Source organism: Nymphaea colorata, chromosome 5 (assembly GCF_008831285.2).
Source record: "Nymphaea colorata isolate Beijing-Zhang1983 chromosome 5, ASM883128v2, whole genome shotgun sequence".
NCBI classification, from domain to species: Eukaryota; Viridiplantae; Streptophyta; class Magnoliopsida; order Nymphaeales; family Nymphaeaceae; genus Nymphaea; species Nymphaea colorata.
In genome coordinates this window covers 10,369,440-10,390,869 of record NC_045142.1, presented here as the reverse complement: position 1 = coordinate 10,390,869, position 21,430 = coordinate 10,369,440, and the positions used below count along the sequence as shown (strand labels likewise).

Sequence of the window (21,430 nt, the reverse complement as noted above, 5' to 3'; positions counted from 1 at the left end):
CTCTCTCGTTTGCTCTCCGATCGGTGGCCGGAGATCGGAGGTCGGAAGCCGGGTTCCATTTTCTCACGCTTATTTTCCGGTGTTCGTTTTCCCTTTCGGTTTTTCTCCCTCAATTTTTGAGACTTTTTGAGTTTTTACGTCCCGGATCTGGCGGTTCATGGCGCTCAGGATTCCGATGCCGACCGGTTTCAAATCCAGTAATCGCGGGAGCATGCCCGGCGAGATGTTGCGCGCCGGGCCTGCAGTCGTTAGTGCGTCGGCCGGTGGCGTGAAGCAGAGGTCGAAGGAGGAGTCCGGATCGGCCTCGAGGTTAGGCCTAGAGATGTCGGTCCAGGAGCTCGAGCGGCTCTTCAAGGCAGGGGATCCGGCGCTCAAGAGCGCTGGCCCTGGAGATTCCGCCGGGTTCGGGTCCTCCGGCCAGCCGGTACGCGTCGCGTACCAGGGCGTCCGCGGCTCCTACTGCCAGGAAGCCGCGACGAAGGCCTTCGCGACTTGTAACGCGTTCCCGTGCAACCACATGGAGGACGCGTTCCAGGCGCTCCAGGAGAAAACAGCGGATCGGGCCGTGATCCCCGTCGAGAACTCCGTCGACGGGGTGATCGACCGGAATTTCGACCTGCTCCTCCGCCACAACGTCAGCATCGTCGGCGAGCTCGTCCTCGCCGTGAACCACTGCCTCCTCGCGGCCCCCGGCACGCGCCTGTCTGACGTCAGGAGGGTCGTCAGCCACCCTCAGGCGCTCAGCCATTGCCGGTCGCGGATCGAGGCCCTCGGCGTCGAGGTGGAGGAGGTGTCCAACTCGGCCGAGGCGGCTCGGTTCCTCTCCGAGAACCCGATCTCCGACACGGCCGTCATCGGCAGCAAGATCGCCGCGAAGGAGTTCGGCCTGCGGATACTCGAGGAGAACCTTCAGGACCGGAGCGAGACGAACGTGAACCGGTTCTTCCAGCTCGCCCTCGACCCGGCGTTCCCGTCTCCTGCAACGGCCGGCGTCCGGAAGACGACCGTCGCCTTCTCTCTGAAGAACGGCGTGTCGGATCTCTTCCGAGCGGTTTGGCCGTTCGAGAGCCGGAGCATTCCCGTGATTGGAATCCAGCACCGACCGAACAGGAGAAACCCGGTTCGGGTGGTGGAGGGCGAGCACGGGACGGTTCGGTACTTCGACTACGTCTTCATCGTCGATGTCCAGGGCTCCGCGTCGGATCGTGCTGTCGAGAGGGCGCTCGCCCAACTGGCGGAGGTCGCGGGCTTCGTCCGCGTCCTCGGCACCTACGCCTCCCGTTGAACCGTCTCCTCACCTTTCCATTCTCATTCTTTCCTCTTCTTCTCTCTGTTCTTCTTCTGTGAATTCTTACAGACCGAAACCATCAGACTGATCCTGGCCGTCCGTGCGAAATCGGACCGTGCTGGTCGCTCAGTGAGAGGGCGTTGTAAAATTATTTTTCCACGGGAAAGGGAACTGTAAATAATTTCACGGAATCTTCTTTCGTTCAGACGAAACCCTTTTGTGGAACGTGGACGCCATTCTTGTTCCCTTTCTTTTCTCTCACGTGCTTTTGCTGCTTCAGTCTCACGCCTCTCGACACGACAATTCCATCTTTCTTGAACCTTCTTTATGTGCCTGTAGCCCTCGTGCTTCAGAGTATTCCCATTTCCGAGAAAATAATTAATTAACATGTTGAGTATATAATAAAACAAACAAATTGTTCAGTACGTTCAAGCTCATGTAAGTTGGTCTAGCTATTATAATCTAAGATATTTTGATCTGATCCAAGCATGTGAGTCTTATACATCAACTTTTTGTTGGTGCTTTTAAATTCAAAAACTTTATTGTTTTAACAGAGAAAGATGTGGTTAAGCTTCACAGTAATCTCACAAAAGTATGCAAATCTTTTCTTTTTTAGTTTAGTAGTAGAAGAGATGGTTACAAAATTAGTTGTAGTACATTCACTTGTTTTTATTAAATATGCAAAAATTAATTGATGAACAACTGAATTTTTTAGATAAACCGATTTGATATAATCGTCTGCGCAGTACGTTTTTAGTGAATAAGCTCTGAAAAACACATCAACATGCTTAGATTGGATTAACAAAAAAAATTAAGATAAATGCTTTAGTTAGTGGTCTGGTAGGTGCACACAGCCGCCTATCTCGAGGGAGACTTTGATGGCACGAAATCTTTAAAAATTTTCTTTTGCCGTATGGGAAGAAGAAATTGTCAAAAAAAAACATAACTAAGATTTTAGGTTCAGCTTTTTCCTTTATTTCTTTGTTCCATTTTAATATAAAACAAACGCGTAAAATTTCACGAGTAGTTCACTATCTTTCTATTTCAGGGATGGAAATCTTACTCGGTTATAAAATTGTGTGCTTGGTCGAACATAATTATCTTTTATGGCCTTTGAATTTCTCAAATACTTGGCAATATCTATGCACATGCGACATCCTCTCTGTTATGTTCTATGGTACAGCCATCAAACGACCTCTTAAAGAACGTTTGATGGTTTTGAAATTTTGATTCAAGAATGAAAATTTCAGATTCCTCTTCAAACTAGAATGAAATCAAAATTTCAAGTTTCAGTTTCCTAATTTTGGAAACAAACTACCTATTTTCTTAAATAATTCTAATTTCTTAAAAACTGAGCATGTTAATTCCAAAATTTCATGAATATCCTAAATGATGCATCAAATTTCCACGAAAGAACTTTCAAACTGTAAGTGCTTTGCTTAAATGACAAACCAAACAAATGTATATTTGGAAAGAGTAACTTAAACACCCACCCATGCTAACACCTACCCATGTTGACAAGTAGTCGGTCTAAGCATCTATTTTTCTTCAAGTTGTCGCTTTTATAAATCGCAGAACATAGGTTATTTAAAATATCAGCACACACACAAGGTTATATGTTGAAAAACCTTATTCTTGTAAGGGAACACACATTCATAATAAAGTGAGTGGAAGGTTTACAACCTATCATTTGAAAAGATGCTTAAAGGCCTTCCGTTCATCTTACTTTTTGAGAAGGACCGCTTCTGTGTCATCGACGATAGCAACAGTTACCATATTTCATAAGACACATGAACGTAACGCCCACAAAAATAGAACTAAAGAGAGTAATCAAAATATTATATATATATATATATATATAACGAAGGCAGCTTTTTGCCTTGTTTGAAGGGCAACAGGGCTGGCGTGGCGTGATTAGTGTGTGTTTTCTCACCAACTTCTTCCATTTGTTGAGTTGGAAGGGCAACCTCTAGATGTTTTAGTCTTCCCACTTGTCATCTGGCCATTATACGCAACTGCTGTTCTAAGTATTGCTCAACCAATTGGATCGCTTCGTGATTACGGGGCAGAACCAGATTATTATTTTTTTTTTCTTTTACATCTTTTATGTTTTTGTATTGCAAGTTACGCTGTCGACATATTTCAAAATTTCCTTGAAAATAATATCTTTAGTATCGAGATTTTTTTTCCCATGATTTGATGATGAGAGGTCAAAACTGTTACGACCTTTACCAGCGATGTTGTTCATAAATCAAATTTGTTGGTGGATTGTATTTCGCTTGATTGTCTACGGCTCCTTTGTTTGTGCTAGGGGTTGAAGTTTTGTATGCATGTATGGCCATGTTATTAAAATAGTATTTATTTATTTTCATTTAAGTTCTTTTCTCTATAAAAAGTGTAATAGAATAACCCGGTTGAAGCGTAATGATTATACGTCTATAATGCATTCTTCTACCCTTTCCCGGGAGTTTGATGGCTATTCCTTTCCTTACCCACAGCTCTGAGGATTTCCTTTCCCGGGAGTTCGATGACTATTCCTTTTCTTACCCACAGCTCTGAGGATTTCCTTTCCCGGGTTCACGGATGAGAACAATTTGAGACTAATCCAACATCAAGTATTTAGGAGTTAATATAAAATATGATTTTGTGGAAACCAAGTTTTGCAAGGGCATACACCTTCTTAACCAGCCTTTTTAGGGGATGAGATATAGGTGGGGACTTCATGGGGTGTGGGGCATATGCCCAAAAAGAGATCACCCTAAAACTTTGTTTTATTGATTAGTTCTGGGTAGATTTGGGTCTAATTATATGGTTTAGTTCCACAGAGCCTGAGTCACCGCCCCAAACGTCAAAATCGCAATTAAAAGTGTACCCAAACGCGCCCTTAGAAATTTTCTTCCGAGAAAGTGGATTGAATAAATTTCCAATTAAAAGTATTGGAAACAAGTCCAGCCATCACATTGGTATCTATCTGGCCATACTAATCCATCCAAGCCAAGTCGAGTCCAAGTCCAAGTAAAATCCATTTCAAGTCCTAGTAAACGTACTAATAATGAACAAGGAAGGCCCGCCAGACTAAAATTATCGCTTGAAAGACCGACAAGAAGTACACTGCTAGCTTGTATCTTTACTGTTCCGGAAAAATTAAGTAAGCTGGGAATATATGCTACAATGTCCACCGGACTCTCAATTGAAGACTAGAAAATAACAGAGAAACGAGTTGTCATCTTCCTTTTCTTTGCACTGAGAAAGAAACCAGTTGTTTGTTTGTTACAATTTAAAAGCACACTTTGTATTCAGAAGGGAGTCGGCACAATACCTGGTAAGTCTCCTTTTCGGATGTGAGGGGCGTCAACCTTATATACCTTAAAAAAGAGGTCACTGATATGCAAGTTGAAGCACAACAGTGGTGACACCTTAAAAAAAGCACTGTTTTATATGGGGACATGAGATTGGGTGGGAGCTTCTGCTCTCTATTAGGGTTGTAGGTCTTCCTCGCTCATCAAGAAACACACCGACTTTGTAGCGTGTCTAAAGTGTGTTAAAACTAATTACACAACTTAAATGGCAGCAATCATAAATATGAGTGCTTTCTCCAAACTGCACCAATGGCCTAGGTCTTTCCACGCATATACTTTTCCCACTATGTGGTCCAATTCAGACAGCTTTGAACGGAAAATGAGTAGCGATGACAACATTATGATCACATCAGTGAGGACCCTCATGGAGACTTGACCAAACCAATCATGTGCACTGGAATGTGGGGTGTAAACTAAACTAGGAAAGCGCCTTGTAAATGAACCAAACAGTAAATCATTTGGGTTCCGTCAAAACCTTGCTGACCTTTGTGGCTAGAAGAAGTTGGTCGGTCTCTATTTCGAATGTCAAGGGCATCAAAGTCTTATGCTGCACAAGAGAAGTCACTGATACACAAGTTAAAGCATAATGGTAGTGACACCTTAAGACATTGAAAGCAAGCACTGTGTCATTGAGGGACAGGGGATAAGATAAGAGTTTCGGCTCTTTACCGAGCATTGTGGATCTCCCTGCTCACAAGGAAAAACACCCACTTTGTAGCTTATCTAAAGTGTGCTGAAACTAATTGCATAACTTAAATGTAGTAATCGTAAGTACGAGTGGTTTCTCGAAACTGCACCAACGGCATAGGTCTTAATTTACAGAAAGATAATATTTTTTCTCAGTGTGGTCCAATTCATGCAGCTTGAATGGAAAATGAACAACGATGACAACATTATGATGACATCAGTGAGGGCCCTTATGAAGACTTGACCAAATCAATTATGTGCACTGCAATGGGGGTGTAAACTTACCAAGGACTTGGAAATGAACCAAACAATTTGCGAATTTAAATAATTTGGGTTTTCATCAAAACCTTGCTGACCTTTGTTCATGATGACCAGAAAATGTTGGCATGTCCACCTCATCTTGTATGTGTCTGTGTACAGGATAGCTGAAACCTAAAAATATGACACTATGAAATAGTTGTCACTGAGGTAGTAACTATAGTTTATGGTGAAATATGTGTATGTTTATGGTGCTTTTAACAAAGGTTTAGGGTTTCGGATTGTTAAAAACTAAAAATCCTTTGTTGAAAGCATTATAAGTCATTGCTAAATGCAGCATGAATCGTAGTTGCATTATAAGCTGTCTCTAATGCACATGCGGTGGCTGATTTTTAAGAAGAGATTTTAAATATTTAGCTATCTCATAACATTCAGCATTCGACGAATTTGAACTAATAATATATATCTATCCATTCAAACGGATGGTTGAGAGAAAAATAACAAAAAAGGTATCAACTAGTACTAGATGACGGATGACATTTTTTCTTGTCTATCATGTGGAATCGAACAACCCTATTTAGATGAGTGTGTAAGTCACCATTTAACAAACACATATATATATATATATATATATATATATATATATATATATATTCAAATGAAAAGAATGGAGATGAATAATCATCTGTTTTCGAATAAAAGAATTTCTTGGAAATCCTACATGATCAATTGGTTCCTTTTTCTTTGACGAAGCTTCATATGGTGAATGGTTCGTCGGAGATTAGAAATTGCTAAAGAAGCAACAAAATGTTTTTTCTTTTGTCTTTCCTGTGAATAGAAAAAAACTAATTAATTGATATATTCGAGACAATTATGTATTTAAAAAATCTGTCTTTAGTTTTTTTGGTATGTAAACGGTGGTAGATACCAGACCACTTGAGTAACAAACAAAAACCAGGCCTACTCAAGTAGCATGTCAACGAAGGCTAGACACCCAAGGTTTCCATCACACCAGCCACGAGATCTTTGATCGATCTGACAATAAGATCGATCACACCAGCCACGAGATTTTTTATCGATCTGACAATAAGAAAACTACCAACTTTCGCCACATCATATTCTGATTGTCCCTCAATGAAAGTCTCCCAGGTGTCATTTTTCGGTTTTGGGGCTTACAACAGTGAACATATGCGCACCAAAAAAAAAAGTGTTGGGGGCGCTTGGATGACGCCCTCTTTAAACCCAGGTTTCCAAAAATTGGGTTTTACGAAAACAAGATTTTTTAGTGAGTCTTAAAAACGTTGTAAACGTTGTTTTTTCTTTTAAGTGACATACCCAAAACCTGGTTTTTGAATAACTTAAAGGAAAGTAGGTTTTTAACTCCATTTTACAAAACTAGGTTTAGTCAAAACCGGATTTTCTTCAAACTCAGTTTTGATGCCACCCAATCACATTAAAAACCTGGTTTTAGAAGCAAAACTGTGTTTTGCCTCCAAAACCTTGTTTTGAAGTGCCACCCAAACACTAAACTTAGTCCTTATAATAACCCGACCCACTCCCGGGCTCGGGCCCCTGGTTCGACGGATCCCAACCCGCCCCCTAGCAATTACGGTTCCAATCCTAAAAAGGCTAGGAACCAGGACAATCATCTCATTAATAGCCTCCCATTATAAGCCCTTGAAGATTCCTCACAATCTTCGATACGGGACTAAACTTCTAGGGTGTTACAATCCACCCCCCTTAAAGCACACGCGTCCGCGCGTGTGGGACCCCAGGTCCGAGCGTTGAAACTGCTCTGATACCACTATAACAACCCGACCCACTCCCGGGCCCCTGGTTCGACGGATCCCAACCCACCCCCTAGCAATTTCGGTTCCAATCCTAAAAAGGCTAGGAACCAGGACAATCATCTCATTAATAGCCTCCCATTATAAGCCCTTGAAGATTCCTCACAATCTTCGATACGGGACTAAACTTCTGGGGTGTTACAGTCCTCGTAGAAAGCATTTGATCCAACCTTTCGCTGCTATCCTAACAAAGGACAAAGGATGTGTCCTGTGTCTCGTACATTCAATAAAAGGGTTTAAGCAAATGCACCTAATAAATTGTTATCATGGGCAACTTGGAGAAATTTCAGAATCCAGTTCTACATAAGATTCTACATTCTCCAATAACATAAAATTCAGTCAGCGACTGAAGTGCTAAATGGAAGAGCATATTACTTCATTGAGCTAAATATCTGTTTTCAATAAAGACAATGATAAGTGCAAGTTTGCTTCAACACCAAAAAAGCGTGACGTATAATATTAACAAGATATCCTGTAACACCAAAAACGGCATGGGCGAGCAACAGACCGAAGCTTTAAGCAAACCATTCTGTAATTTTTTCTGCCGAGCACTGATGGGGCAGGGAACTTCACAAATCATTCGGTCGCTCTGTCACTAGCCAAGCCTGGGTATCATTTTCACACCAGTGGGCATCACATACCCTATTAAAGCAGTGGAATCTTGTAACTAGTATCTCTGTTTGTTGGGGCAATCTGCTGCCCTGTGTCCTGATCGGCCGCAGACAAAACATGCACCACCAAAGCTTCTGCAGCACAAAATTGGACACGTAGTCAGAATTTGTAGACCACTCTCTCTATCTTTCTAAAAAAAAGGAAATTAAGGAAATTTTTGGGACAAAAAAGGAAAACCATCATCAATGCACGCATTAGTTTTAACACTAAAGCCCCAAACTTCGCTTGACCACCCGGGAGCACACTAGTTTAGGCCTCACGACCAGAGGGAGAAATTTAAACTGGCAGGGTCATAAAGATTTAATAAAAAATTAAAAAATTATTAATAAATTGACTAACAGCATAAAAAAGATTAACCACACGTGCTTAGTGGCAATTAAAATTTTGATTTTTTGTGACTACATATGCAACACGTTTACTGCAATAACATATTTTTTATGACATTCTATGTAGCTACCGTTCTAACTTCTAACTATATTATTTAACTAAAACATCGTCAGATTTAGAACCATGACATAGCCACATTGAAATCTTTGTGAGGACTGGATATCTCCAACTGTGGAGAAGGAAAACAGAAAGAGAAGTTACAGAAAGACGGGGAAAGAAAAGTCTTTCTTAACATTAAAGTTCTCGGAGCATATGGAAATTTGGGCCACATCAAGCACGACCCAGAGACTCACAACTGGGTACCTGCAACCGTGTGACTGAAATCCCCAACACCTCTCATCTTGGTCTTCGAGTTGCTCATTATCAGATGAGCTTCCCAGTTGCGAGCATTAAGATTGACATCAAAACTCAAATCAATTTGACCATACATGTTACACAAGTATCTGTAACTGTTCTATCATGCTTCAGTAATCCCCCTTGCAAAAGAAACTTATACTAGCAACCTGATGAAATACGTTGATGCGAAATAAAATGTCAAAAAGAAACTAGGCGACTAAGAGGTGTCCATTGAAACACGGAATCAGGAATATTGTGGGGCCTAAAATAGGAAATATGTGCTTTAGTCAACTGCAAGAATTACCTGTCAGAGGACCTGCTTGATCGCTTTCCACTGATAAGCCAATCATCATCTTCCCTGCTTCTTGAACCCGGAGACCAGCTCTTCCCTGTTCTATAACTTTGGCCACCTCGACGGAAGTTGTCCTCATCATCAGACCAACCACCACGTCTCTGAGGACCCTTTGAGCCCCTGGTGAATCCCCCTCGGGAACCTCTGTCCCGGTTGGAAAACCTACCATAGTTATCTCTTGCAGGGGCATCATCTTGCAAGGGTGGCAACTACAGAAGAACAATCAAGAATCAATTATGGCCTACCAAAATATCATTAGGACCAATCTATCCATACCCCTAGGCAACCTTCTTTCCCATTAAAAAAAACTCCATATCATGTTTTTGAGATAATTTCCCCACTTCATACAAATTGGACAGTCTACCTAAGTCGAGACCCTAAATGACTAAAAAATAAAAATGAAGTAGCCTTTTAGTATCAAAAAATGTCTTTAACAGGCTCTGAATCTTCCATAAAGGTACCAAAGGAAACACTTACAAGAGTAATAAAAAATATTTCCTTCTATAAAAGAGTTCACAAGAAAGATGTAAGATACACAAACATTCATATAGAAAAGGGCCTGTTTTCCTTTCATGAGATTTGGCCGTCTATGGAAGTTTGTGCACCTGCCCAGGCACAGGTTGGTGTGCAACTTCATTGTAGCTAAACCATAAAAAATTTGGCTAAAATCAACTCACCAGCAAAAGAAGAAAATCTTGAGCAGTGAAACCTCAGACGAATCAAATAAGTTTTGGCAAAGCATTTCTCTGAATCAAGAGCCACTGAGCCAGTTGAGATAATTCAACCTTAAAATAGTTCAAAACAGAGGGGGGCACTTTACAGAAACTTCAATCAATTTCAACAGGGCTCATGCTAATCTCAAGCTGACTTTTCACCAGTTCATTCAGTCCAAGTTTGAGACTAAGCAACATATTGATCACAGTCAAAGACCAGAATATCTTAATGTAGCATTCTCAAAGGGACTCTGCCAATGCAGTATAGTTGTTAAGCTAATGAAGAGAGAGAGAGAGAGCTCAGTTTCTTTTGGAAACAAGTTCACACAGCACACTGTTAACGACCTTTAAATTACTAAAAGGATACTAGAGGTTAATCATGACAAGTGTGTAAAACAAAATCGGGAGAAGCAGACGAAGCAATCTTCATAGCTTGCAAGTACTTAGTGAAGACAAAAACATCAAAGAAATTTTCAGACTCGATGTTAGTCACAGCACTCACTGACTTTGACATCTTGATTCTTGACTGTCATGAATATTATGCACCAGGTACAAGTTAAAGGCTAGACAATTAATGAAAGCAATGTATATATGGTAAGGATGGACAGGCCCACTTGATTACTGATTGCCAGATAAAAAACAAGATAAAAAGCTGACACGCTAGATTTCTCTTACCTTTGTGATTTTTGTTAAGGTATTTCCTGGTGGTATCTGCTTTTCCAGAAGCTGTTTGGCAATCTCTTCAGGCAAATCAAAAACTGCAGCTTGAACCTAGAACCATTAAAAAAAAAAATCAGACAGAAAAATAAATTACGTAGAGAAGCATAAAAGCATGTCCCAAGGTTAACAAGAAATCTTAAACGGAATTTCTTTGGAGCTTCTCGGCATAACATCCTCGAATCTATGCAGGCACAGAAACACTTTCAAGGAGAGGAGAAGCAGATTTTGTATACATTATTCTCAAAAAGTTGAAAGATAACAAACTATTATTTCTATTGGGAGCTCTTTAAACTATTATATTATTTTCTAATGGGACTACTTCATAATTCTCATTCGTACCACAAACTTTAATAGCAACAAATCTATGTATTTGATGTCAAATATGAAGAGCAGTTCGTTCAATATCATACATGATGATGAACAACAGCGATGAAGGTCATGACAAATGTACTTATTAATTCAATACTTCTATTATTGTCACTAATGGAAAAAAGACAGCTTTTACTAGTAATGCATACTTTTCTTTGTGACACAACATTCATTTCCTTCCACTAAACTTTCTTCAATGGAGAGTCATGCGGTATGCCACTATATGACTACTAACCCAGGTTGAGTTTTTTTCTGTTACCATAAAATTGCTGATTGCTGCCATGATCAAGTACAGTCTTGTTTGACGTAAGTTGAAACTCTTAAACAAGAAAAACAGTAGAGACCCCAGACAAAAAAAAAAGAGAATCAATTATTTCCCGAAACTAGAAAAAGGGCATCTGTTTTGTGCATGGAACATGACCAGTAAGGCTAGGACAAAAGGACTGTTAGCTGGGAGACAAAATGACTTGGCAAGCAATATCTCCCACCCCTTCCTCTTTCAACTGGTGATGCTACAGCTTCCTCTTTTCAGACTGGCAGCCGAATTTAAAAGCTTGTATGGATCCCTCACATGTGGTTGGTAGACCGCAACTTTCTATAAGTTTTAAAATTTTAATAGCTTATGACTTTATTCTCTAAGGAATAATATAATTTGTCATTAAACATCTCTCTTCTTTTTAAACTGCAGCTGCATCTAACAACTTGTAGGCTGTTGTAGTTTAGTTTGGTGCTTTAGTAATTAAATCTTTTTTGTTTTCTCCAAGAAATAATGCAATTTGTGATTAAACAGCTTTCTCCTTTTTAGACACTACACCCTGAATCTAAAGATTGAACTGTTTCTCAGTTGCTAGGATCTAGTTTCTACCAGTTTAGCATGTCAGTTATTTCCTTTATTTTCCAAGTAATGTTTCTTGGGGCCTTATCTTACACTTATCTAAGAAACTGCCACATGTGCAGTCAACTGCTAATCCTTAAAAAAGTTGAATAAATGACAACACATGTTCCCGATGGTAGCTTAAAATTCAAATAATATGCCACTTCAGTCACTGCATATGAAGGCAACATAAGTCCATCTAAATCAACAGCAGAAATAATACACACCCTCTCATCTGCAACTAAGTAAATTTTCCCAACTTCATCTGCAGCAGCAGAATAAACATCAGAGAGAAACCCAGTGACAGATCTTGCAGACAAGTACCCTCTTGAGAACCCAGGCTCACGAGTCAACTGTAACGTTATCCACCCCTGCAGAAGAAAGAAGTAACGGGAGATCAGAAGAAGTATGTTCAACTTTCTACAAACAGAAGCTAAAGAAAAAAAAAGGCATTTTGGAAAAAAAATAAAAGAAAATGAAATAACAAAAGTAAATTTCCAACATCAAATATATAGTTCCTTAGTGTACGTTTCTCTTTCATAGACTAAAGCACTACTGATGGACACAACTGGATTGTCATAATTATCCTAAGCCCAATAATTGCCCGAATAAAATTCAAATTTTGCAGCATGAATTTGTAGTGTGACTGGAATTCTTAAAACAGCAGATCAAATGTTTCCAAAACATATTATGCTAGCTTTCTGATGAAAATCACAGACGCAATTAGCATGGTGCCATGGATAATTTGCTTTTACATGTGCATGCCTGTCAACAAGGCTGATTAACTAGCTAATTTAACACCTCATATCTACAATTGCTGACATCTGACAATCCAGCCCCAAAACTGTCTCTTGCTTCATCCGTCATGTTCCTTAAGCCTCTGCATTTTAAATGATCTTTTTCTTAACTGGTTTTACTTTCCACTATCAAATCATAGAATGATTTTATTGGAAAGGGTAACAAAGTTTGAAATTTACTAACACATGATTTGCATTCTATCTGCACAGGAAGTTCCTCCTTTTATGAAAATCATCAGTTAAATGTTGTTAAATTTGAGCAAAAAGATGGGATGAGACGTATATTTTTTCAGCCAATCAAAATGTAGTTTGATAGTGCTTATATCCTAGAATCAGCATTATCCATTTCATGTAAATAAAAAAAACGGAAAAAAAAAATTCTAAGAGAGAAGGCCAAATTTGCTACAAAGAAAACTTTTTTACAACTGCAGTTAACTAACAGGGTACCTGCTCGTGGTTAATAAGCGAACGAGAAGAGGGAGGCCGTGAGAATCCACTCATGTGTGCTAAAGCAGCAGCAAGAGCATTAGGTCCTTGTTCTTCTGCCAACCGCTGGGCTGTTGGGAGGAAAAAATCTATTGATTCAGGATGAACCTCCTTCAGTGTAGAAACAACTTGCTCCGCTGAGGCTTCCAAGACCTCTTGTATTTGAGGTGGGCTAATATATTCAAATCTACAGCCTACATCCCGTTCGAGAGATTTAACAGTTCTTCTTTGGCTGCTAGTAAACATTAAGATTGCAGTGCCTTCTTTTCCAGCCCGTCCTGTGCGGCCAGAACGATGGACAAAAGTTTCTGGATCATTTGGTAGTTCATAGTGAATAATCTGCAAAGACAGAAACATGTTGGTGTAATGTACAATCTCAAAAATAAATTATAACTTCAATTGTTATTCATTCAGCTTGTCCCACAGTTGCATTTCCATATGCTAAATTACCAAACAGCGTGAATTTTAATTGAAAGCCCCAGTTGAGTTGATGGCCAAAAAAATGGATAAAACACCCAAACAAGGAGATGTCCAAAAGAGTTCCGTAAGAATAGAGGCAGATGTCAATCCCATGAATACAAACTCAACATGCCAAATTTTCATGGTTAATTATTATTTGAAGAATTTTTTTCTATGAAATACTAGAAATCAGAGTTAACAGAAACTTGTAGAATTTATGATATTTACCCTGGTAGTAATTAAATGAACAGATGTTTAACTAGTCCTGATGACTATTTAGAGCAAAAACTAAAATTAACAGTTTTCATTTGCTTGAGAACATAGGACAAGAACAGTTTTAAATGTTATACATTAAATTACTAACATAAACAACACCAAAGGTTACAGAATATGGAATAACTAAAGAACCATATGAACTCACCAAATCAACATTGGGAATGTCAAGGCCTCGAGCAGCAACATCTGTTGCAACAAGGACAGAAAATTTTCCTTGGCGAAAACCATTCAATGTTCTTTCGCGTTGATACTGGGATATATCCCCATGCAATGATTCCGAAGATATACTATTTGCCAATACTGTTGATACCTCATCAGCATCTCGTTTTGTTTGAGTGAAAACAATGGTTTTTCCACCTTTTGCATATACCTGAAAATAAAGGGGGAGTTGTTTATAAAACACAAGCCCTGACCAGACAAGGATAGAAAATTGACAATTATCTACAAACATATTAATCACTAATAAAGCACATTAATATACTGAAAAAAAGGAAAGGGCAAAAATTTTCTATCAACCATGTCAAGAACTATTTTTAGTGATTAATATGTTTGAGGTGCATATGGGCCTATATGCACCTCACCACTAGAAACCATGTCAAGAACTATTTTTCCAATAAGAGAGCCAGGAAAAAGCAAAAATGCAAATGCATACAAATGTAAATACAGATAATCTGAAGTTACCATCACACCTCATAAGTAATGGACTGGTAACCAATAACCTTGTTTTCCAGTAAAATGTAGCCATGCTAAAATATACTGAAAAAAAGGAAAGGGCAAAAATTTTAAGCAGGGAAAAAGAAATGTAGGTAGATAAGCCTCAGTAATTGAAAGGCATCAGCATGCACAGATAGTTCTGCAGTAATTTTCACATATAGTTTTATACTACAAGCACCCACACAGCCCTATGGTAGCTACGGAAGCTCAAAAACAAACAAATCACACAATTTTACCAGACATAAATTTTCCTTTGAACAATAGAAAGGTTACAAACTCATGACTGAGCGTTAGTAACGGTATATTAATACCAGTAAGGTTTTTTTTCCTCCAGCCAAATCTCAAAACTTGGCCTACCATATATGGTAAGGTCTCTGTTTTCCATATGGGTCTGATTTTCAAGCAATATATCATAAGCAATAATTTTGCATAGCTTATGAAGTTAAGAGGGCAATTATACAATGACATCGATGATTGACACACAAAGGTCAGGGTACCTGGGGAACTATCTGTCATACAGATGCCCTTCAGAACTCTCACAAATCATCCCCCTATATACAAGTCCAGATGCAAACTCTATAAAAGTTGCTCAAATCCCTGAATCTACTGTCATATCCATGTGACAAAGGGGATTACAACAGCGTGGAGAAACAGTAAATCTATGAGGACTGAGACAGTTGTACAGGAAAACCACATTGTTCATAAAGACAGCATTTAGGCATTTTTATTAACATAATTACGTTACATGTTATTTACCTTTGTGTGATAAAGTTTTGGATGAAAAAATGGGAGCCATCAAAAACAAAGAAGAATATGCTTGGTCTTAATCATGGAATGACAGAATTTGGGTACTGACAACATTTAGGTACTTGATCATGAAATGTATTTATAATTTTGACAGTGAGAAGAGAAACAATGAGGGGGCAGGAGATATATGGATAGTGAGAAGAACACACCGTAATCATATCCCCAAGGATTGTACGCTTTGAGGTAGCAGTTGTTGGAACCGCATAAAGTTTGATGCCTTCAGCTAGCTTCTCTTCCTGATCACCGACCTAAATTCAAAAGAACAAAATTGTCAGCTGTAATTTGGATTTGATATAGAATATCTAACAATAGAGCAAGCAGTTCAAAATTTAGAGAAGACAAATGTCTCAGAGGGGAATTATGTGAGATCCATGTAAGAAAAACTGCAAGGGGTAGTAAACTACAAGGTTCACTTGCTTCAACTTCAAGAGGTCTACCAATAACATGCACAAACTAAGTTCCAAAAATGTCAAAAAACCACAAAAGTAGGATACATCAATATTCAACAAAAGATGCCCACTTTTCACTAGAAAAATTAGGGATGTGAGACCCATTTATCACTCAAAGCATAACACTTAACAATAATGATACAGTGTGTTGCCGATACGACTATTACCTCCAGCATATAAAAAACATAAAACTACCATAAACCCAAAGTCTCGTTAACATTACATTTGTGGAAATTAACATGATTGAATCACATTAAGTTTAACAAATTAAAAAAATAACAGGAATGGAAAGGGGACTTCTGCCTACTACAAAATTGTTTTCCTCAGAGAGCAGGATTAGAGCATATGAAGGAATGGGAACATCTCATCTGAACAAGAATATTACCAAATCAATTGTTAGAGGATTACTCAAAAATTTCCTCGACAGTTTCTTCACCCATCCAGGCATTGTTGCTGAGAAAAGCATGCTCTGCCTCTCAGTTGGAAGCTTCTCTAATATAACTTCCACGTCCTCCTCAAATCCAACAGCAAGCATTTGGTCAGCTTCATCAAGAACCAAATACTTAACTTCTCCGAGTTGGAGACTGCCACTGTTTATAAGATCAATTAGGCGACCTGGGGTTCCCACCACCACATCAACACCACGGGTAAGAGCATTTTGTTGAACATTATAAGAAACTCCACCATAAACACACACAGTTTTAAGATAGGGTGCTGATTCTTGTATTTCCTTTTCTACTTGTCTCGCCAACTCCCTTGTTGGTGCTAAAACCAGAGCTCGAGGAAGGCGTCCTGATCGCCTGAGAAACAAAAACAAGCAAAAACAGCAGTTAGTAGTTGAAACTACAGAACAATTATAGTTCAGAAGTAGGACATCCAAAGTACAAAAGGAAAACAACTAGGCAAAAAAGAATGACACCTTGTAATCATATTTCCTTCCTCGCCTGCAGTCAACCTCTTAATGATTGGGATACCAAATGCCAGTGTTTTGCCAGTTCCAGTTTTGGCACGGGCGATAATGTCACGTCCCTCTAGAGCAGGAACTAGGACAGCTCTCTGGAAATGCACAATGCATAAGAAACCTTCTACAGTATCAACCACAGATATGTTCAAGGTCAAGCCGTCAATACATGACCGCATTTCAACCATTTTGGTTTTTCATAATTATGTGATATTACCTCCACGTTTTTGCTTGAGATGTTAAAAATGTACTCAAATTTTAAAAATTGTAAAAGGCTACTTAATGTATTGAAATTCATCGCCTGAAAAAATGTCAATTCTTTCACTTCTAATGTTACCAAGTTTGAAGATATTTTTTACTTATATAAAAGAGAAGCATTCTTTATCTTCTCTCATCAAACATAGGTACCATCTGAATGCATACAACAAAGAAATCCAAGGTCCTGCTGCAGCATTGTCTTGTGATGCATCATTTTTTCCACGTACTAGCATTTTTCAGAGAGAGAGAGAGAGAGAGAGAGGCCCCAAGTTTGTAACCATGCAAGCCCTCCCTATCTTGAACTCTTGACAGCTTTTAACTTGAAGTTCTTAACTGTACCACCCTAGCCAGGTGCAAGGAGCTCTTTTGGCATTGCCTTTTTGGAAAAAAAAAAAAAAAGACATTGAAACTTGATCATCAAGTTTCCGGTGTTTTATAAACTGTTGACTCTTTTATTACGTAAAGGAAACATTTAGACATGGAAAACGACCAACTTTATATATACTTCCTCTTAAACGAACTGTAGGATTATATCTAGAAGGTGGCCGAATCTGTCTGCGACATAAGTTCCTATACGCGCTTTAAGTGTGCGCCATCATGAGATTAAAGATTGCCTCCCGCTTTTAGTTTAGCTGAACGAACTAAGAAAACAATTGCGCATCGAAGTGTTGGAATTACTAAATTTTACTCGTCATCTTTCATTATAGGGAACGAATGTTCATCTTCGCAATAGTATTAACGTTCGTAATAGACTCAAGAAATAACTCATTTGTATTAGTAAGAAGAAAAACGAGAACCTAAAACCGAAGATGCGGAATTGCAGTACCTGAATAGGGAAAAGGTGGGTAATCCCTCGCTTCTCAAGCGACTCGACAAGCTGCTCCGGCAGTTCCAAATTAGCAATAGCAAGGTCGTCCTCTCCACCTTCTCCGCCACTCTCGAACCCAAACTCGTTCTCTACGTCGAGCTCCCGGCTCGACAACCCCCGAAGCCCCTTGAACGCCTCCTCGCTCAGCACCGAGTTGGGAGTAGCTATAGCGGAGCAGACACAGCTCAATCGCAGCCGACGGCCGCAAGACCCCTTCGCCGCAGCTTCCCGGCTCAAGCTCCTCGCGGACGACAGCGCAGAAAGCTGCGGCTTGTCCCCGGAGTTCAACGACGGGAAGGGGGAGGAGCCCCTGCGCGAATGGTCCAGAGAAACTGTCTGGTAGAGAGAGGAGACTCCAAGAATGGACGCCATTTTCCTGAACCCCCGACAGTGAACTCCAAACTATGCTTTCCAAGACAAAACAGTTGAGAAACCAACACTCTCTTCACAGACACCGCCAAACTTCTTCCTCTCCCTCTCTCGTTCGTCCGGAGAGGAAAGAGGAGATAGTGAAGAGAGGAAAATGCAAAGTCCAGGCAGGAATGAAGCAGGGAAGGGAGTCGATAAGGCCAGCACAACGTATGGCCTTATGAACCTCCACCTCGCTGCCCCAGTCTCTCTTATATACGAGAGGGCGGAGATTGGGGAGGAGAGAGAAGAGGATAGCGTTCCGGCGGACGGAGGAGTCAGCGAGAGGGCGGTGTGAAATTGAGAGGGAACGTTTATTACGCTAAAATGACCAGATCAAAATATCCCGATATTTTCCCGTTATATTCAAAAGCCCAGTAACACTATGCAATTTAGCACTCTTTGCGTAGCTAGTCGAGTTAGGAGCATGTATTAAGGCAGGTTTTTAGTTTGATTCTCGTGAGTGTTATATTCTTGTGTCTTAAGGCGGTAGGGCGTGGCACTCAAGTTGAAGGGTGCACCATTGCTATCGTTGACACCGACGCAACTTAAGACTCCGGAGGCAGGAAGAATGGGGGCCTTCGGGCCTTTTTTCGAACGATAGGTTTAATACCCCTTATTCACTCAAAACTCTTTGCATTATTTTTTCTGGTAAAATTATATAAAGAGAAACCAGATTGTAGTGTCTTAGGATGAGACTTGGAGGCCACATAAATTCAAGCTTGAACAGCTTTAGATAGAATTCTTTGAATAAAAATCTAGTTCAGACACTAAAAAGTTTATCGCTAGAGATAAATTCAATTGATTCACGATAATTTGATCGAGCCCTATGCACCAAAGCTAAGCCACGATAAGCTCCACTGTCAAGAAAGTGAGACGTATAATAATAGACAACTATATTTCGAGCAATCATTTTTCATAACAAGTATATAATTAGCACTTTTTATATTCAGAATAATGCATGCAGAAGTGTGACTGTGTTTAAAGGAATGGGTTTATCTTTCTTTTCATTTGTTTTTTGTGTCTATATATTTGTTGTATTTACATATCTTGCTTCCTAATTCTTAGTAGATATTGAATAAAGTTGCCAACTATGAACTACTGAACTCAGTTCTTGTTTGAATTACTGAGCTCGGAGATATTTATCAAGAAAAATCTAAAGAAGAGGAAACAATCCGTTGTTCTTTAGTTCACCACGTGTTCAATTGTAGGCCCTTTTGCAAGTGCACATATTTTTTTACTTTTAATAATTCCAAAACAATTTATTTATGAGACCTTTATTTTGTCAGTTTTTAGTAAACTTGAGGCATATAGTAAAATGTGGCCACTTGTATTTAAATTCACTTAGCAAAAACGGTGGTCCCTTGTATAAAAAAAAAATGTTCCCATTTTCTAATGGCCGGGAACTCAGAAGCAAGCCACTTAGTGGGTCCCCGTCTTTGTAAAACACGTTAGAATTATGATAAAAAACAAGTAAAATAAACTAAAACAAGGTTGGTAGTGTTAGAAAATTTTTTGATCAGGCACTAAATATATAGTTAAGAACCAAGTCCACTTAGGTTCATGAAGTCCTCCTAAATCCACCTATGAAATTAAGTTCATGGAGCAGGTTATATAATTGGGCCCAAGTCCACCTATGAAATTAAGGTTTGAGAGTACCGGACGGCAGGGGCGGAGGGAGGGGGAGGGCCACCTACGCCATGGCCCCACCCCAGCCAATTAAAAAAAAAATTACATTGAAAAAATTAAAAATTTTTAGTTGTGTCATGTATTGTTTGGATTCAAATTCAGTTTGGCCCTACCTGCATCCAGAAATTGGATTGTTCGGCCCGCCCTTAAAAAAAATTCTGGCTTAGCCCTTGCCCCATGGAGACCCATGTATCTCTGCTCTATTGAAGCTCAATTCCTTTATTTATAAAGTCAACTAAAGGGCACGATTACATACTAAGTCAAGCAAAATTTGTAAGTGCTCCTAGTTCGATATGATGTTGTAAAGAAATAAAAGCTTCCGCTACTTTGAGAAAGGAATAGGTTGGCTGAAGGCCTGAACGAACTTTTGAAGCTACATGGGCCAAAAATTAGTTGATAATTTAAGCATATATAACAAGTGAGGCGCAAGGAGCTCCGAGGCCGAGGGGAGTGGGGGCTGCTAGTAGGCGACAATCTCTTTTTCAAACTTTTGTGGTGTAAACTCCGCATAATGTAAGAAAGAGATCACTAATATGCAAGTTAAAACTTAGCAGTGAAGTCACCGCGGTGCACCAAAAGCAAGTCCAGTACCCTCAAAGGATGGGAGAAAGGTAGAGGCTTCAGTTTTCAACCAGACGATAAGATGAAATACTCCTACTCACTCGAAACAAGTGGAACCCAAAAGTTTCAACAAAAGTACTTGAGTGGGTGGCCCTAACCTCAAGTTTTACAACCATAAACCCTAAAAACAAAATCACAAGCCATGCTCAAATCATTAGATAACAAATTTTGGTTTAATTTGTTCCATGAATTGTTTTTATTAACATGAATTTAAGAGGACACCCATATGCATGTAGAGGCATAACAGGGATATCACCTTAAGGCACAAAACACAGGCATTGTACCCAAGATGATAGGGAAGAGATTGGGACTTTGGCTCTGAGATGAGTAGTAGAATGAATTACTCATCTTGCTCACCAGAAAAATACAATTACTATAACATAATTTCTTTTGTTAACAACCATTAGATGATAGCTTTAGGAAATAAAATCATGATTTTCTAACCCATCAGCTATTGATATTTGGTCCTTTGACTTTCATTCTTTCATATTCTCATGAAGTGATTTGAAACTTAGTTATTATATAAACTATTCCATTAAATTATTTTTAATAATCTAATTGCTTCTTCAAGGACACCGCATTTTGTTTTCAGCTCCTGATTGAGGGCTTAGTTTGGGCAGAGATGCGCTCAGGGCCAACTAGGCTGGTTAATAGGGATGTCAAAGGATCCAATTCCCACCAGATATCCAACTAATTGAAAAATCAGATTGAATTCAAATTTTTGAAATGAAATCCAATCGAATTCAAATTCAGTTTTAAATATATAGCCAATCGG

At 39.4% G+C, this 21,430-nt stretch overlaps 2 protein-coding genes across 2 annotated transcripts; one reads left to right on the top strand and one right to left on the bottom strand.

Moving 5' to 3' along the window:
- The first annotated feature begins 157 nt into the window (after positions 1 to 157).
- Positions 158 to 1,285, top strand: LOC116254463 (arogenate dehydratase/prephenate dehydratase 2, chloroplastic-like). Its single transcript, XM_031629858.1, has one exon. It carries the CDS (start codon positions 158 to 160, stop codon positions 1,283 to 1,285), a length of 1,128 nt encoding a protein of 375 aa, XP_031485718.1.
- A 6,501-nt stretch (positions 1,286 to 7,786) lies between these two features.
- Positions 7,787 to 18,589, bottom strand: LOC116254501 (DEAD-box ATP-dependent RNA helicase 3, chloroplastic). The gene is made up of 10 exons (XM_031629924.2): positions 17,896 to 18,589; positions 16,770 to 16,906; positions 16,236 to 16,650; positions 15,551 to 15,649; positions 14,026 to 14,250; positions 13,107 to 13,484; positions 12,090 to 12,233; positions 10,575 to 10,670; positions 9,139 to 9,395; positions 7,787 to 8,185 (listed from the first exon to the last, which is right to left on the bottom strand). The coding sequence occupies exons 1-10, from the start codon at positions 18,307 to 18,309 to the stop codon at positions 8,107 to 8,109; spliced, it is 2,244 nt and encodes a 747-aa protein (XP_031485784.1). The 5' UTR covers positions 18,310 to 18,589; the 3' UTR covers positions 7,787 to 8,106.
- Positions 18,590 to 21,430: the final 2,841 nt, after the last annotated feature.

Coding starts and splice junctions, on each gene's coding strand:
- LOC116254463 (XM_031629858.1), top strand. CDS start 158: ATGGCGCTCAGGATTCCGATGCCGACCGGTTTCAAATCCAGTAATCGC.
- LOC116254501 (XM_031629924.2), bottom strand. CDS start 18,309: ATGGCGTCCATTCTTGGAGTCTCCTCTCTCTACCAGACAGTTTCTCTG. Junction 14,251..15,550: donor TCCTTGGGGATATGATTACG/GTGTGTTCTTCT, acceptor CTTTATTTTCAG/GTATATGCAAAAGGTGGAAA. Junction 12,234..13,106: donor CGCTTATTAACCACGAGCAG/GTACCCTGTTAG, acceptor TTTCTTCTGCAG/GGGTGGATAACGTTACAGTT.